At 36.3% G+C, this 19,878-nt stretch overlaps 1 protein-coding gene and 1 non-coding gene across 7 annotated transcripts in view; one reads left to right on the forward strand and one right to left on the reverse strand.

Moving 5' to 3' along the window:
* MKLN1 (muskelin 1) overlaps nt 1-19,878 on the reverse strand; it is a 301,088-nt gene that overhangs the window by 123,078 nt on the left and 158,132 nt on the right. For all 6 annotated transcript variants that reach the window (XM_023753515.1, XM_006088336.3, XM_023753519.1 and 3 more), the window contains one exon: nt 809-878. In XM_023753515.1, the coding sequence (XP_023609283.1) occupies nt 809-878 (70 nt within the window). The remainder of the gene's footprint in view (nt 1-808; nt 879-19,878) is intronic.
* Nucleotides 10,026-10,160, forward strand: LOC111825931. The gene has a single exon (XR_002829161.1). It is a non-coding gene; the product is annotated as a small nucleolar RNA SNORA72 (small nucleolar RNA).

The raw sequence follows: 19,878 nt of genomic DNA on the forward strand, positions 1-19,878 counted from the left end.
AAAAAATTTAGCTCATGGTCCTGATGTCATCTAAATATGCTACTTCAGTAAAATAACAAACTATATTAAGTGTATTTTCCCCTAAAGGTAGTCATTGAGTCACTGAGTCAAAGTTCATCTTACTAACATTTCCTTAAACATACACAGAACGACTTGAGAATCATTGCAGAAGTCACAACCTCTGCTCAGATCAGTACTCCAATCAGTTTTACTGCTCAGAACAGTAACAGCACCTTAATCAGTTCTTTTTATTTATTTTTATTATATATACACATACACACAAATTATTGATTTCAGAAAGGAAGGGAAAGGGAAAGAGAGAGATAAAAACATCAATAATGAGAGGGAATCATTGATCAGCTGCCTCCTACCTACTGGGGATCGAGCCTACAACCCAGGCATGTGCCCTGACAGGCAATGAACTGTGACCTCCTGGTTCATAGGTCGATGCTCAACAACTGAGCCACACGGGCAGGGCTTAACCAGTTCTTTTTAGTTAATATTTCCCTCAAAAGGATCAAGAAACTTAGTTTTATATCATTAGTAATCCAGAAAAAAATATAAATTAGATTTTAAATGTTTCAGTAGACCGAAGTAAAAAGATTATGTTTCATCAAATCACACACTGCATTTACCTATGAAATAAAAATCTTTCCAAAATTTAAACAAGCAAAAAAAGAGGAAATAAAAATTTACCTCATAAGTTCAAATATTGAATAAACTATTAATGAAATCCATATAAATATCAATCAAATACCTATTTAAATTTTTATTTCTAAATGGTATCTGAAGCTACACATAATCTTACCTGGGGAGGATAGTTGCTCTCTGAAGACCACCTTGAAGATTGGTCATTTGGTTTATCCACTAAAATATTCCTGAAATAAAGAAAATTATAGAAATTAATTAAAAGAATAAGTGAACATAAATATGCAAAGAGATGAATAATCTACTAGATCAGTGATGGCGAACCTATGACATGCGTGTCAGAGGTGACATGCGAACTCTTTTTTGGTTGATTTTTCTTTGTAAAATGGCATTTAAATATATAAAATAAATATCAAAAATATAAATCTTTGTTTTACTATGGTTGCAAATATCAAAAAATTTCTATATGTGACACGGCACCAGAGTTAAGTTAGGATTTTTCAAAATGCTGACACGCCGAGCTCAAAAGGTTCGCCATCACTGTACTAGATGCTAAAATTATTAGAAGGTTATATAATGTCTGGAACTTGAAAAAGAGGAGAAAATAAAATAGAAACAGAAAACATCTAGTATATATAATATTCTAAAATATGATAAAGATAGCATTTCAAAATATTGAGAAAACCAAGAAAAACATAGTTCTATTTCATACCAAGTGACAATGTATTTAATGTGCAGATGTATTTAGGAATTTAAGGTAAAAACAAAGCAGTAAAATACCTAATAATAAATAACATACCACATACATATTATATTAGATACAATTATATTGTATTATTACATATTATATAATTGTAATCAATCTATGGATCAAGGAAGTCTTTAGCCCATCATCAAAAGCAGAACTGTAGGTGAAAAAAAAAATTGATATAAACAACTTTGGAAAATGGTGCCTTCACTGTAAACTGTAAACTAAAGATAAATGGAACCATACAGAAAAACTGTACTTTATTTGGTAAACTTGTCTTTCACAGGAACATGGGTTAATTCTGAAACACTTTATATGTATATTCAGGTTGAACAAATAAATAAACAGATCGTAGATGATGGGAGCTAAGCTTCTCACATTGGAGTGGTAAGTGACAGAAAAGCAAGGGGTGGGAGGTTAGAAAGAACCAGTGGTATTGGATTAGAATCAAAGATATCAGTGTGAACTCATGTTTAGTTTAATATAAATAGGTTCACAAGTAATAATAGATATGTGTGTGTACACACACTAATCCTACTTCTGTTCACTAAGAGGGACTAGAAGCAGTGACACTTCAATGGCAATGAGCACACCCAGCACCCCTATCTTGGTTTCTACATACCACAGTCCAATAAAATAAATAGGGATTGTTGGGGAAGTGGTTGATTCTACGGGCAGGACAAGGAATTCAGAAGATTAAAGCCCAGAACATCATGTAATATTACCAACAACAAAAAAACAACAACAAGAAAATAATTGGGGCATGCAAAAGGTGCAGAGAAATCAACATGAAAGAAGGATAAATGGTCAAAGCTGAAATAACATAAATAACAAAATAAATAATGTAGTATTAAATTATAATCGAAAGCGTAAAATAAATATCCATGGGTCCATACTAATAGTCCCCAGTCTAATGATCAGAAAAGCAACCTCAAATTAAAGAAATTTCCACAAAATACATGACCAGTAGTCTTAAAAACTCTAAATATAATGAAAAGCAAGGAAGACTGAAAAACTGTCACAGACCAGAGAAAAATAAGGAAACATGAAAACTAAAAGTAGTTGACTCTTGATTGTGTCTACTGAGATGAGGATGTTTTTCAATAAGTGTAATACTGTAACAGTATTTTTCTCTTTCTTATGATTTTCTTAACATATTTTCTCTAACTTAGTTTATTGAAAGAACACATTACATAAAACAAAGAATATATAAAATATGTATTAATCAACTGTTTATGTTCTTGGTAACTTGGGGGGGGGGGAGGATCAAAAGTTACATGCAGATTTTTTACAATGAGGGGTCAACACCCCTAACCAGCATGTTGTTCAAGGGTCAATGGTATCTTGGATGGGATCCTAAATCAGAAAGTGGACATTAGTGGGAAACTAGTGAAATGCAAATAAAATGTGGATTTTAGGTAATAGTAATGCATCAATCAATGTTGGTACCTTAGTTGTGATGTACCATCTATATATATAAAAGCCTAAGCAACTGGCTGACCGTACAACCATCCAACCAGTGGATGATACACACTGACCACCAGCGGGCAGATGCTCAACGCAGGAGCGGAAACCACAGGCATAGAAACATGGAACAGACAGATGAATCTCAGAGGGAAGGGGGGGAGGGCGGGAGAGATTAACCAAAGATCGTATATGCATACTAGAGGCCCGGTGCACGGATTCATGCACCTGTGGGGTCCCTCGGCCTGGCCTACGTCCTCTCACAATCCGGGATCCCTTGGGGATGTCAGAGAGCCAGTTTCGGCCCAATACTCACAGGCCAGGCCAAGGGACCCCGCACTGGGCCTCTAGTCCTATATAATAAAAGGCTAATATGCAAATCAACAAATGGCGGAGCAACCGGTCGCTATGATGTGCACTGACCACCAGGGGGTAGATGCTTAAAACAGGAGCTGCCCCCTGGTGGTCAGTGCGAAGCACCGCTCAGCCAGAAGCCCTGAGCCAGGCTCACAACTGGCAAGCAGTGGCGGTGGCGGAAGCCTCTCCCACCTCCGAGGCAGCGCTAAGGATGTCTGACTGCCGGCTTAGGCCCGCTCCCCACGGAGAGTGGGCCTAAATCATCAGTCGAACATCCCCCAAGGGCTCCCAGACTGCGACAGGGCTCAGGCCAGGCTGAGGGACCCCCCCACGAGTGCACATATTTCGTGCACCAGGCCTCTAGTCCTAATATATAAAAAGCCAGGGGCTGTCACAACCGAAACAACTGGACAGACGACTGAACATCAGGCTGCGTGGGGCGACCAGGCCAGCAGGGGGGTTAGTGAGGGACGACCAAACGACTGAACAACAGGCTGCATGGGGCAACTAGGCTGGCAGGAGGGTTAGTGAGGGACGACCAAACGACTGAACAGCAGGCTGCATGGGGCGACCAGGCCAGCAGGGGGGGCAGTAAGGGGCGACCAGGCCGGCAGGAGGAGCAGTGAGGGGGCAACCAGGTTGGCGGGGGGGGGGCATAAACCGGCAGTCAGACATCCTCTGAGGGGGTCCCAGATTGAAGAGGGTGCAGGCTGGGCTGAGTGGACCCCCCATGCACGAATTTCGGGCACCGGGCCTCTAGTAGTAATATAAGATTTTAGCAAAGGGACAAACTAGGTGAGTGGCATATGGGAATTCTGTACCGCCTTTGCTACTCTTCTGTACTAGTATAGTAAGTCCTCCCTTAACACTGTCAATAGGTTCCGTGACTTCAAGTGAAATATATAATGAACCCAATTTTATCATAAGTTTAACTGATATAACAAAAGTTTCCTCAGCATTTCATCAATCTAATAAGGAAACAAGGTTATTTGAGGACCTGCTATAAATGTAAATTCATTCTCAAATAAAAAGTATACTTTCAAAAAGCTAGATCTCTACCTGGCATACAGAGGGTACTTAATAAATATCAAATAGATGCGTGAATAAAAATCTTTAAAGGCAGAACTATACAGAAAATTACTTTTACATACACATCTCACAAAGGTAAAAATAAATACATAAAATGACCTCAAACAAAATTAAAAGGCAACCAACCAACTAGAAAAATAAAAGCAATGTAAAACACAAAAAGCTAAAAATTCAGAATCTACATTATAAAAGGCCAGTGGTCATAATGCCATAACGACCAAACAATCGGTCACCAGGAGGTGCATGGAGCACCTCTTAGGCCAGTGATGGCAAACCTATGACACGTGTGTCAGAGGTGACACGCGAACTCATTTTTTTGGTTGATTCTTCTTTGTTAAATGGCATTTAAATGTATAAAATAAATATCAAAAATATAAATCTTTGTTTTACTATGGTTGCAAAGATCAAAAAATTTCTATATGTGACATGGCACCAGAGTTAAGTTAGGGTTTTTCAAAATGCTGACACACCGAGCTCAAAAGGTTCGCCATCACTGGATTAGATCCTTCCCCCACCCCCTGGGGCACCAGCAGTGTCGGTGGAGCATCGCGGGGTACCGCCAGCATCCGTGGAGCATGCAAGGCATCACAGGGGTGCAGAAATGTCTCTGATGGCAGGCGAGGCCTAGGGGACCCTACACAGGCATGAATTAATCATGCACTGGGCCTCTAGTCAATAACAACAAAAAATTGGAGATTAAAACAAAGACAGATTATCCCTATAATACTGTGCTCACACACCCCCCAAAAAAGAAAAAGAAAATAAAAAAGCATGCTTTAATTATAATCTCAGTTGTTGGCTAGAGCCAGTAAATAGTATTTCATATTTTGCTAGTAGGAATGCAAATTGACACAACTTTTTAGGAGAGAACTTTAATATAATACATATCAAAAACATTTTAAATGTACATATACTTTAAATAAAAATAATGATGCCAACCATGATGATACTAGCATCTAACATTTGTGAGCTTTTACTATATACCAGACACTGTTCTAAGTATTTTCCATACATAAGCTATTAAGAAACTGAGACAGATAAATTAATTTGCCTAAATATACACACCTACAAAGTAAGGACTGGAACCCAAGGCAATCTGATTCCAAAGTCAATGCTCTTAATCACCACACTATACAGCCTCAGTATTATTCCACTTCTTGGAACTTAACCTAAAAAATAATCTAGGAGATGTAAATCACCCACCTTCATCACAGCACAATTTATAACAGCCAAACTATAAACAACCTAGTTGTCTAACAATAAGGAATTCATTAAATAAATTATGACATACCTATGTTACAGAATACCATGTAATCATGATGTATAGTTGCAAATGTTCACTACATACTAAGTGAAGGGAAAAAGTAGTTTACAGTACATACATGATTAATCAAGTGTTGTATGTAATAACAACATTCATGGAGAAAAGACAAAGAACATATACTACAATAGCTCTCAATGGTGAGATTAGAACAACTTTTTGCCTTCTTTGTGCTTTTGTAGGGTGCCCTCTGCATCCCCACCTGTCACTGGTGGAAAAGGAGTTCTTGGGTGCTGCAGGGAAAAGAATTTCCTGAGGCCCTCACAAGAGGATGAGGTATGATGGAATGCTTTATTGATTAGGTAAAATTAAGGGGGTTCCCTTCCAAGGTCCCATCTCCCTCTGTCTTGCCATGGAAAAAGTTGAATTTTGTCTTCAGAAGGGCTAAGATTAAAGCCACTGACCAGAGTCTCTGCTCTATATTAAAGCACAGTCCAGTCCAGCATCTGGCTAGCTTAGTTTGTTTCCATCTGCAGTCCATTTGTGTAGAGAGTCTGCATGGCCATGGGTTCCCATCTGCAGTCCCTTTTTGTACAGTGTCTGCTTAAAGCCACACGGCGATGCCCAGCCAGTGTTGCTCAGTGGTTGAGTGTCAAACCATGAACCAGGTCATGGTTCAATTCCCAGTCTGGGCACATGCCCAGGTTTCAGGCTGGATCCTGAGTGGGGGGTGGACAAGAGGCAGCAACAAATGATTCTCTCTCATCATTGATGTTTCTATCTCTCCCTCTTCTTTCCTCTCTGAAATAAATAAAAATAGAAAAGATAGTCAGGAATAAACTTAACCAAGGAGGTAAAATACTTGCACTCAGAAAACTACAGGACATTGAAAAAAGAAACAGAGGAAGATATAAACAAGTGAAGAATATACCATGTTCATGGATTAGTAGAATTAACATGGTTAAAATATCCATACTACCCAAAACAATCTATAGATTCAATGCAATCCCCATTAAAATACCAACAGCATATTTCACAATATGAACAAACACTTCAAAAACTTATATGGAACCAAAAAGACCCTGAATAACCACAGCAATCTTCAGAAAGAAGAATAAAGTTGGAGGGAATCCCATTACCAGATATCAAGTTATATTACAAAGCCACTGTAATCAAAACAGCCTGGTACTGGCACAAGACATATAGATCAATGGAACAGAACAGAGACTCCAGAAGTAGACCCAAGCTATTATGCTCAATTAATATTTGACAAAGGAGGCAAGAGCATACAATGGAGTCAAGACAGTCTCATCAATAAATGGTGTTGGGAAAATTGTAAGTAAACAAAGGGCAGAATCTAGGCAACAACTTTCAAGAAATAATCCTGTCAACAATCACATGAGCTTAAAAGCAGATTCTTCCCCACTCAAGACTCCAGATAAAACTCCATCCCTTACCAACACCTTGACTATAGCCCTGTAACAGATCTGAAGCAGAGGATACACCTAAACTATGCCCAAAATCTTGACCGTCATAAACTGTGCAATAATAAATGTGTATTGTTCAAAACTGCTAAGTTTGTGATAATTTGTTATAGAGCGATCAAAAACTAGCACAATGTCCTCTTCTTGATGCATATGGAAACATTTAAGAATGAAATAATCTTATATTCTTTTTATATTCATCTTAAACCATACCAGGAGAAAGAAAAGGAGGTGGGTGCAAATAGATTGTTTTATAAAAAGTCAGGCAAAATGCTGATAGTTGTTGAAGGTGGAATTATTAGTATTCATTTTTCTCTACTGGTGAGTATGCTTGGAAAATGTTCATTACAAGTTTCTGAATGAATGAATGAATGAAGTAATGATGACAGCAAACACACAAGCTCTTAGAAGTTTAGCTGTGTAGGGAAACAGATAAATGGGACATGTGAGATTAAGGCACAGTTTTTTAAAGATTAATGAAAGTTGGTCCAATGGGCATTGAATGGGGGCAGAAGTAGAAAATGAGTGGTGGATAATGTAGGAAAAGAAGAGATAACTGAATGAACAAAATCGGAATAAGATCTAAAGTATAAGTGAAAGAACTAATCTAAAATGATCTCTCCCATTTTAACAGACAAAAAGATGGAGAAAATTAAGCACAGGTAAATTTCATAATGCTTAAGCGTATCCTGGACACACAATGATATCATTTTCATTGACAAAAAAGTTTATATTAATAAAATCTAAAATTTTTTCACACTGATAATATACTCTAGTCATGTACAGAATATGGATGAATTTACAGTATTAAGATGTGGACTCTAAACTCTGCTTCAATGCTTCCTTAATAAATGACCTTGGTTACACTCCTACTGGCCTAAGTTTCTGCATTTCAAAATTAATACCTACATTACACTCCGAAGAGTCATTGTTGAAAATTGCAGGATGTCAATGGCCTAACAAATGGTAGGCATCTGCTTATCAACACCCAGAGCAAAACTCAAGTCACCTTATTACCAAGCACTTGAAAATGTTTGAGCCTGTAGCAATTATCTCTAAGGATTCAAAGCACTCTGGGATCACATACTTCGATCACATACACATTCCACACAAGTAAAATGCAGCAACCACTGGGGAAAAGAGAATGGCAACAAAATAAACAAACATTCCCATACAGAATGGTAAAATAGGAAACTCACACTAGCACAAAATCAGAAAACTAGCTAATGTGGTTTAGGGGTCTCCAAACAACAGAAAAATCTGCCAGGACAGCCATATAAAAAATATTCCTAAGAAAGTTTGAATCATAATCTTTTCTGAAATTAAACAACTGGCCCTTCAGAATATATTTCAAAAGTTAAAATTGTCCTTTTCTATCTAAAGCAAAGACCATTAAAATTGGGCATGATATGGAAGAGATTTACTGCTTAATATGCACATCTCCAAACCTCAGACAAAATAACAATATATCTACAAAGAAATTAGAAATTTAAGATATCAAACTCTTTCCAAGCACCCTCAAAAGCTGCATTTACATGTAATTAATTACATGAAAATAATCGTAATCACCTTCTTACTAAATCAAGTTCTCAAAATATCTTTGTTGGGCAAATTAGCTTAATTTGAGTTACTAAATGTTTAATGGGGAAGGTACATTTATTTAAAAAACTATTCTGTAATATCAACATCTTGCTATTATCCTGTGCCAAAAAGGCCTTAATCTAATCCTCTCATTTTGTATGAAAATAAATAAAAGGCCAGAGAAACTAAATCAGGGGTCCTCAAACTTTTTAAACAGGGGGCCAGTTCACTGTCCCTCAGACCGTTGGAGGGCCGGACTATAGTTTAAAAAAAAACTATGAACAAATTCCTATGCACACTGCACATATCTTATTTTGAAGTAAAAAAACAAAACGGGAACAAATACAATATTTGTATTTGCATGTGGCCTGCGGGCCGTAGTTTGAGGACCCCTGAACTAAATGATTGATCCAAAATTACCAATCAATTGGTGGCAGAACTGGAATTAGAGCCCAAGTCTCCTGTCCTTGTTCAGTGTTCTCTCTATGCTACACTGTTTAGATTTTTTCATGTTTTCCTTTGTACCAGATCTAACTCCTCCCCCCAGCTTAATGCAATAATTCAAATTGTACTAATGGTGAGAGATTAAACCAATATTAACTAATCCAAATGCATTCATTTTGTGAGACTTATCCCCCTACCCTCTTAATCAAGCATGTCAAACTCTCGGCCCATGGGCCACATGCGGCCCACAATGAACATTTTTGGGGCCCAGCCAATATAACAGTATGTAAGAAACGTTTTAATAAAAATTTTGTAATTTTTACAATGTCCTATTATACATAATTATTAATAACGAACTACAACGTTCGCTAATGACTGATTATTATAATCATGTTGCATTCATTTCCCTTACAGGCACACCTTATCTCTCCACTAATACTAGCAGCGAGTATTTTAGCAGCCGATTACCACATCATTATTCTTGTACTGACTTGTTTGATGTGCGCAACAGGAAATATTTCGCTTTCAGAGAACAAGAAAAATAGGTTTATTTGCATTACGCTTATTAATTTGTGCAGTTGTTCAATGTCTGGTAAGTTAATGTTCAAGAAAAAAATATTAATTTTTATTAAAATGTTCTATTATTTTATGTTAACAATGACTCATTTATTTCAGCCCTTTGTATTCAGCATGTCTCTATCGAAATAAACCTATGTTTCTATGAAAACTGAAGCTTTTGTTTTTTTGCAGCCCACATAAACTTAAACCTTGTTTATCTGGTCCGTGTTAGCCTTTTGAGTTTGCCATGCTTGCTCTTAATAGATATCTTTCACCTCTTAAGTCCTATGGCACAGCATTTTAAAAACTCTGTTCCTCAGAAATACTACAAAGGATCTATAAGCATTTGAAAAATACATTTAACTATTCTTAAACCTATTTTAAAAATTCACTGCAAACACTCCCACTGTTCTGATTTGGTAATAATCAGGGCAGGCTAAGCGTTTGCTATATTAAGACTATGCACGTGTTGTCCCCAGACCTAGTTCTTTCCCTAGGTCTGATTTCATAAATGATGGTGATAAACTAAGAAAAAAAATTTCAAAAGTACTTTAGACCAAATATTATCAAAATGGATATCACTCTCTATAGAAAAAACTTGTTTACTTTGCTTTTATGCTAACTTTGGAATAAAATTTCTCCTGAAATCTCTCTATCAATATAAACTTTTCAAAGTGTGTCACTGATTTATATGACTTTAATTGTATGCCAGTCTTTTAAAAATTCAGTTCTACATATGTCTGTTCATGTAAAATTCATACTTCACAACTATAACATAATTACTGGTTGGATAAGGCTCAGGACTGTTTGGTTTTAATGCTCTCCTCAAAGCTTAATAAGATATGTCACATGTTAAGTCACATTATAGATCACTGTAGCCCAGAATATAAATTTGAAGTGTTTTTCTGACTTTTTAAATTATTATATGGAATGTAAGCAGTTTGACGATAAAACTTTGAAAATAAGTTTATTACAGATGATAATCAATTCTCCTTATTCAACTTTCAGACAACATATATGTATCTTACATGTTTAAAGCTCTCAGCCTTTCCTTTATCAAATTCAGAATGTTCATCAGTTGATAAACTAATAGTTTGAAATACTGTGCCAGTTAAGATCCTACATGCCAACATGCCCAATATGCCAGTCAACATTTGTTTCCAAAGCACTCCCAGTGTCCATTTTTATAATTTTAAAAATATTTTATTGCAGTTCTATTATTTTATAAGAATGAATGGGAAATGAAAATTTAAAAGCCTACTGGTAATATTAATTCAACTAAAACAATACTGGGCATCATCAAGTGATCCAAAAAGAAAATTTCAGACACTAAATAGACTTAGCCAGCTTGAATATAAATGAAACACTGAGAAAGTTTAAAAGATCACATCAAAAGAAGGAACTCTTACCATTTGCAACAGCATGGATGGAACTGGAGAGCATTATGCTAAGTGAAATAAGCCAGTCAATGAAGGAAAAATACCACATGATCTCACTCATTCATGGATAATAAAGACCATTACAAACTTTTGAACAATAATAGATACAGAGGCAGAGCTGCCTCAAACTGATTGTCAAACTGCAGTGGGAAGGCCAGAGAGGGTTGGGGGGCAGAAGGGAGGGGAGTAAGAGATCAACCGAAGGACTTGTATGCATCCATATAACCATAACTAATGGACATAAGACACTGGGGGGTAAGGGAGGGCAGGGGATTGTCAAGGGCGGGGGGGGGGGGGGATATGTAATACCGTTTGTAATACTTGTTATAATATTTTTTTTAAAAAAAGAATTAAAAAAAAAACCAAAAAAAAAGCTAAAAAAAAGCTACAGTATAGGTATGCCAATTATGGACCTATTCACTCTCACCTCCAAATTCACCCTTTTTGCCTACTCTTTGAAAATGAATTTGGGCCCTTTAAGTAATTTTCCTTTGCCAGCTGGCAAAAGTTAAGCTTTGTCAGCAGAGGGGGCAGGAGAGTCACCTCAAGAAATGTCACCTCAAGAAATAAGAGTGATTTTGCTCCCTTGTTCGGGTACGCTTACCCAGAATACTCTTGCACTACAGATGTTTCTTCAGCATTCTGCTCCTGCAGCATATGTGGCTTCCTCAAAGTGTTCATGTGAGCAGCTTTTCTAGCACCAGGCTCCTACATCAGAATGTATACTTCTTGAGGGTATGTCTCTTGACATTTAGCAGGCCTTTTCAAACTAATGACTTCAATCTTTCTTCAACTCAGAAAAATTTTCCTCTATTTTAAAAATTTCAACCTTCTCCTTTTATTTTTATTTTTTTCTGGTATCTTTCTAGACCTACTATCAGGTATAAAGTGCAGGGCTGCTATATACTGTTGCACAGGTTGCACTTTTTTGACAAGAAGAACCCACTAAGGAGTAAAAGCTGAAATCCAGCCTGTGTCCCACTTAACCTAGACCTATATCCTGGTCAAAAAGTATCATCTGTTCATTAAACCATGAAAACACAAAAGTGGACCTTCTGGATCAAGGCTAGCTACCATGTCTAAACTTTTCACTAATATTTTTCTTATCTTTTTCTTTTTGTTGTAGATTTCAGATCTTTTTCTATGTGTACGTATGTATGTAACTATAGATGTATATGTCCATAACTATAGAACTATTATTATTTTTGTGACAGCTAATTCACTAATTTGTTAATTTAATAAACATTATGCTGGACTACAATGATATGAGGGGAGGGGGAAAATTTCCATAGTTCCTATGAAGCCTGTGGTCTACTTGGAGGGATAGCTATTAATCAAGTAATCACACAAATAAATGCATAATTAAAATTGTATAAAGTGACATAGGAGAAAGGTATACATTTGTAATGAAAGCATTTAACTGTTGGAGCAGAGGAAGGGATGCCAGACACATTGGGGGGACAGGGTAAAACAGGGTTTCCTGAGAAAGCAACATTTTAGCAACAGCTAAAGAATAAGTAGGAATTAGGTTTTATAGCTCTTCTCAAACTACTTAAATCAGAAGGGAAAGGAAAAAGGGGACAATGAAAGGAAGGGAAAGGGTACATATCTAAGGATGCTGAAAATAATTTACTGTTGCTATTTATATAAAACAACATGCCTTAACAACAAATACATAAATGACGATTATAATAAATATCAGTCATACTAAAGGAATGTAAGGAAAGTTAAATAGTATTAAATACTGACAATACTTACAAACCAACAACTTTACATTAGACCCAAGTATCTTCCTTCTAAACATTGTCTCACATAAATATAATATTCCCATAAAAATTCTAGTAAAAAGGTAGACAATATAAAAATTACATTAACAGGAAAGGAAAACATATATTTCTGACAAAGATTAAATTCTCAATTTCTGGACATCATAAACAAGTAAGTCTCAAGAGATTTACAAATCAACATAACCAAGAATAAAAATCTCATTTTAACTCCTAGTCAATAAGTACTTAAAACAATTTTAAACAAATAATGCTATGTTTATTCCATAATTTTTCCCATCAGATATTAGTAATAAGCACTTAAAAGTGTAAAAAGGAAAAATGAAGAAAAACACTGAGCAAAAAAATATGGGGCTCAAGTGTCAGGTTATTACATTAATATTATTATGAGGAATTCATAACCTACAAGGTATGAGTCTATTCCATAAGAACTAAACACAGTTTTCTGCTTCTGGAATAGCCTGTGGCAGAAAAACATTCCCTTTTAGAACTAGAAAGGCTGTATAACACATAGGAGGAAAAAAGCTCTTAAGGTATCAGAGACCTTCTGAGGAACTAAGACTGGAATGCCAAAAAAACACACAAAAAACCTATTGAAATGAGTCCCACCTTCTATAGGTATAGCTTTCCCTCTCTCAGTTCATTCCATCTATTTCTTTAATGGCACAGGGAAAGGGACTGAGAAACCAGGAAAGGACAGCCACTAAAGGGCAGAAAAGTCAGCCGAGCTTTTAATAATTTCACAGGGCCAAAGGAACAAAACTTGATAGTTGGATCTTGCCATAACACCCAGGATTCCATAATGAAGGGAGACACAGAAGAACAAAACCAACAACACTATGTACTGATTTTCCTCTTGAGGCATTTGTTGATTCTTACTAGTAAACTATACAGAGTAAGAAGCTAAAAAAGACAGCAGAAAGCAACTGAAAAGCAAGGAAAAGCTTTTAGGACTCTCATGCTGCTGGAGAGACAAAAGCAGGAGAGGACCAATAAAAATCCAGTCTCTTAGCTAGGTTCCCTGCAGGGTTACCAAAGTTGGGCAAATTAGAGGTTTACAAAACCTAAAACCCAACTTTAAGTCAGCTTAGTTCTTGACTGTTGAGGTGATCTGCTTCTATTCTACCTGCCTACCAGAGGATGGGTGAATCCTCTCTAGAAAAATATATTAGGTTTGCAACTGTAATTGCGTTTAAATCTGCATATAATGTCTGGCATTCGATCAAAAGTTATCAATAATAATAAAAATTATAATAACTACTAGACCAACCAAGACACTTAAACAGAAGGGAAAAGATGAGAGAAATAGATCTGAGTGATCCAGATATTGAAGTTTACAGACACAGGTTTAAAGTAGTTTGACTGATATGTTCAAGAAAATATATGACAATATGGAGATTTTCACCAGAGAATTAGAATCTATTGTGAAGAGAGAAGGGGTAGAAGAGGGAATAACAACTGAAAATTCTAGCCAAAAAAAACAAACAAACACAAAACAAAAAAAACACACTATAGTTGAAATCAAGAATAAAATAGATGGGGTTAAAATCAGACTGAGCATAGCTGAACAGATAATTAGTGAGCTGGAACACAGGCAAGTGAAACCTATCCAGAATGGAATAAGGAGAGAAAAAAATGATAGAAAGTTTAAGGGACAAATGGGACATGACAAAATATATAATATAGATTTAATTGGTGTCATAGAGGGAAGGAAAAAAAGAGTGGGGCAGAAACTATATCTGAAGAATCTTAATTTTTTTTCAGAATTGATGAAAGAGTCATGCTACAGATCCAAGACGTACCAGAAACCCTGGAGTAAATACAAAGAAAATTATTATATTCTTAGGTACTAATAGCTACATCTCTAAAATTAAAATGATTTTTGAATGATTGAAATACAAATTTACATCACCACAAATAGCTGAAATGTATCTTAACTACATGTAAAACATCACAAAGTACCTGTATTAGGCCCAAGAATCATTTATTAAAAATCCACTACATTTACCTAAAAGTTTATGCAAATAATAGAAGCATTTACCTATGAGCAAAAAAATATTTTAACATAATATAAAATCTCCCAGCATTTGGTCAAGAAAACAAGTACTGCATAAGGAAACTAACGATGCTCAGAGAAGAATCATAACTTGCTAAGAGTCACAAAGTTCTAATTCCAGGAGCCAGTTCTGCAGCTTCAATCTCTAGACCTCCAACCACCTCATGATACTTTTTCTTTATCGTGGGAAACTTTATTTTTCTAAAGTTGTAAGATTACCAGACTGAGACTATCAGAACTTTCAGTGGCCAGTGAGGTTCCCAAACAAGGCCAGTACCTAATCTCAGTTTAGGGCAGGGGTCCTCAAACTACGGCCCGCAGGCCACATGCAAATACAAATATTGTATTTGTTCCCGTTTTGTTTTTTTACTTCAAAATAAGATATGTGCAGTGTGCATAGGAATTTGTTCATAGTTTTTTTTAAAACTATAGTCCGGCCCTCCAACGGTCTGAGGGACAGTGAACTGGCCCCCTGTTTAAAAAGTTTGAGGACCCCTGGTTTAGGGAAAGAAAGTCTGACAGTCCCCAACTCAATGGGTTGCAAGAGCCTATGGGATTGTAAGGAATCCTCAAACAATCATAGACCAAATAAATAATAAATCTCACAATACGTTCTATTTTTCAAATGTGATTAATAAAAATTCATTTAAAAGCTAAAATAAAAGGAAAAAATAAATTATTTGGAGCAAACATTTTGAATTATAAAGCATTCCCTATACATTTCTATGGACTTGTCTGATCAAAACCACATTCATAATCCCAACTTACTAAGGATAATGTCAAACTAAAGCCAGGGTACACCAAACAGAAAGTTTCCTACACAGACAATAAGAAAATAAACTGATAGCTTTAATCCAGCAATTTAATATCTAGGAACTCATCATAAATAATTTCAAGATTTGTTTCTGTAAAGCACACTGTCTCATTACTCATAACTGTCAAAGAACAACAACAAACAAAAACAAAAGAAGCCCAAAGCCTATATATCCAATAGGGGACCAATTAAATAAAATGCCAATACAGAGGGCTATTTAATAACATGAGGACATATTTACTATATATTAAAGAGAAAAAAATACAGTACAGCAAAAAAAGCCAAAACAAAATTGAAATATACATATAGACACAACAAAATATTTGGAATAATATATATCAAAGGGTGATGCGTTATCTTTGGGTGGTAGTATTGAGGGTAATTTATGTTGTTTCAGTGGGTCAATATTTTGCAAATATTCCACAAAAGACTTCTTAGGATGTTTTGCAATTAGAAAAAAATACAAATTCATTTTTAAATGTGAAATTTTAAAATAGTTGAAATAGGTTCACTTCCTATTAGTAGTCAAATCATATATATCACTTTTACTCTGAACCATATGTTAACACAAGAAACAATTTTGATCAATGTTTGATTTTAAGAAATAAAGACTTGTAGAAAAAAGGTAAACACAATGATTCATCAAATGTTACTATCTAAACTTATGTTGTCTTTAAATAATATGTAAACCCAAATCATTCCAAATCAATGAAATTACCTAATATTTTAAAAATGCTTTCAATAGTCCTTCCAATTTTCATATTAATACATTAAAGCCAAAAAAGTAAAGATAAAATAGATCTAAATATCATTCCCTCTCTGTTCTAGCCTTATAGCATTTATCTGTATTTCCAACTAGGCACATATTATAGTCAAGTAAAATAGTGAAGGAGCTTTGGTAATAGAAGTCAGAGGCCCAAGATCAGAATCCTATCTCCTACCCTTTCAACTCTTAGACCTGGGCAAGTTAACTTACCTCTCAGTTTCCCTAGCTATTAAAAAAAAAAAAAAGATAATATTTATCATAGAGTTTTTGTAAAAGACTAAATAAAAAACTACAAATGGTAAGCATAGTGCCTGAAGACTAGAAGGTACTCAATAAGTGGTGGTTGTGAGTGAGTAGAGGTATGTGCCACAGTTTTTAAGTCACAGAACTTGCCAAGCCTCTTGAAACCTGTATGACCTTGGACAAGTTACTTAACCTTTATGGACCTCAGTTTCCTCATCTGCAAAACAGATATAATACCTATCTTGCAGGTTTGTACAATTAGGTAAAACTAGATATAAAAATCATATTGCATATAGTAGCTACTCAATAAATTGTGGTATCACTATTAGCTATAGCAATAAACATTTGAGTATAGGGATTAGCAGTTTTTAAAATATTCTTATATTTTAAAAGAGTACATGTAATTCTAAGAATTAGATATCATTTAAATAAGTGTATTTCTCTTAATTCCCAATTTAGGTGTAAATTTCAGAACAAAAGTAAAATACAGACCAAGTTTTCTTAAGCACACTAAAAAGATACAGGGCCACTTCACTAGTTTCAAAGTAAAAATATATTATCTATAACTAGATTTGCTTTAAAAAAAAAATTTAAGTCCAAATAAATCTAAAAGGGTCAGAAGGGGAAATGTTTGTTTCTTTCTGCAATTATAAGTCCTTAGGAAGAAAACAGAAACTTGAACTTTTCTATTTTTTTCATAATTTCACATCTACTATGTAAGTGCCTTGAATACAACAACTCTTTCAAATCTCCGATTTCCTGTCTCCACCTTTGTGCAGAAGCAGAACAGTACTACAGTTAAGATTATGGACTGTGGAGCCAGACTGCCTGGGTTCAAATCTTGCCTCCATCTAACAGTGTGACCTTAGTTTTAGGCATGGTTTAACCTCCCCATGCCTGTTTCCTGAAAAAATGTAGATTCCTCATACAATTGTTTTAAGGAGTAAACCTTTAAAGTGTTCATAAGAGAGGCTAGCATATTGAAGGCACGTTATGTTTCCCTTTGTTGTCATTACATTATTACCTCTCAAAATGCCTAGATCTGTGACTTGTAATTAATAAATATTTGCTACTCTGTAGAAAATTTCAACAAATGGCTTTACTTAATATTAGACCTGCTTAGGAAGTATCTTAACATGACTGTCAAGGCCAGCAAAGATAGAGCAGTTGCTGTTAGGATTTTACGGCAAATGTAAGGAAAGTCGATCCCTTCTTACACTTCCTATCATACAAAGCTGTAGCATTGTTACTTGCTAATAGAAGTTCAGTACCAAAACAGTTTTACAATTTAGGTATGGCATACACCAATCCAGCAGACACAAAACTCTCAAACTCAATCTCTGTAATACTCAACTACATTCCTTCAAAGAAAAAAGTTCAGATCACTCTTCTATTATAATAGTTTAATGCTTTAAAATAAAAACTATATTGCATAAGTCAACAGCCTATCATAGGCATTAAACAAGACACTATAATTGAAAGTGTTTGAAAGTTAAATATACATTAAATATGAGCTTATGAATATACTTGACAAAATCATAACAGATTTCTCCAATCAAACAGCTGCCTTCTAACCCCAAAACTAGTGCTCTGGGGCCAGGATAAAGAGACATAACTCAGTCAAGTTGCCATCCCACTAGGTCATTTCCTGACTGAAATGTACTCTTCCCTTATTACTGGTAACTCAGGTGGGACTTGTGACACTTGAGGACCAGGAAAATATCTTCACAGTTATTGGATCAAACAATGCCACCCAATCCCCAACTGTCTGAGATCCTAACCTGGGTGTAGAAAAATGATTGTTATCTTCAGGTTCAAGAACCTGTTAGCCCTGAAAATCAGAAGTCAAGTACCTAGGGCCACATTTCCATTCCAGCTGAGGGCTAAGAATGTTTACCTGGCTCACCCTCAAATTAGAAGTTTCAATCAGCACCCATCAGGTCCCGGCCACACAGCAGCCATCAATAACTCACACAGGCCAGATCAGACCACAGGTCACTTGGCCCCATTCACGGAACCAGGTCCGACCGAAGGCCGGCCTGCCTGCCAACCCTTGGCCTGGCCAACAGGACAATGGCCTGGCAATCAAGAGTTAGATTCTCCTAGCCCTGACCGGTTTGGCTCAGTGGATAGAGCGTCGGCCTGCGGACTACAGGGTCCTGGGTTCGATTCGGTCAAGGGCATGTACCCTGGTTGTGGGCACATCCCCAGTAGGGAGTGTGCAGGAGGCAGCTGATCGATGTTTCTCTCTCATCGATGTTTCTAAGTCTCTATCCCTCTTCCTTCCTTTCTGTAAAAAAAATCAATAAAACATATATTTTTTAAAAAAGAGTTAGATTCTTCTAGCCACCGCTCTGTTTCAAGACTCTTGATGGAGTTGACTTGACAAATCAAATTTGATAAGACGTGAAGAATTTTTGAAACACAGGTGGAAAACTTCTTGGAATGTGCCTCACAGATCTAGTCCCTTCATTTGTTCGGTAACATAAAAGTGTATGATCTGTAACGCGTTTTGTTTATAAAACCATTCTGGTCTTAAGGAGATGATGGTCCAGGGGGACACAACTGTCACTTTTCTTCAGGGTCTGCACGGGTCTTAAAAACTTTACTAAAATCAGTTCCTCTATCTGCATGTAAAACTGGAATGAGATCCACTCCTTCTCTCAAAATAAGTTAAAGGTAAGTACACACTGCACGAAAGTACTCTCAGCATTTCAGAAGGAATTTTCTACAGAAAAACGTATGCAGTTAGGTATCACGTATGCAATGGCAGTGATGCAACTCTTTTTTTAACACCTAAATCGGAGATCCGGACCAAGACAGTGTGTTGGAAGTCCAGCTCATTCAAGTATGTCTTTTCTGTCCACCTTTGCGGTCCTAGGTTGGGAAACTGGTCTGTGTCTCTATAAATCCATGTTCTGGGCCATAATATAAATGCAACTCTTCTGTGAGGTCCCTCCTGCCCACTACCTCTCTTTTTCGCGCGGGGGGGGGGGGGGGGGGGGGGATTCCCCCTGGCAATTTCCCCCCTTGCAAGGACTCCGGGGGGTGCCCAAATTTTCGGCCTCTGGGAATTTCCCCACTGTTTTGCTGTTGAACACTTTTAAAGACACCCCCGCGCCTCCCCAAAAACCTCGGCTCA

Source organism: Myotis lucifugus, unplaced genomic scaffold (genome assembly GCF_000147115.1).
Source record: "Myotis lucifugus unplaced genomic scaffold, Myoluc2.0 scaffold_46, whole genome shotgun sequence".
In the NCBI taxonomy this organism is placed as follows: domain Eukaryota; kingdom Metazoa; phylum Chordata; class Mammalia; order Chiroptera; family Vespertilionidae; genus Myotis; species Myotis lucifugus.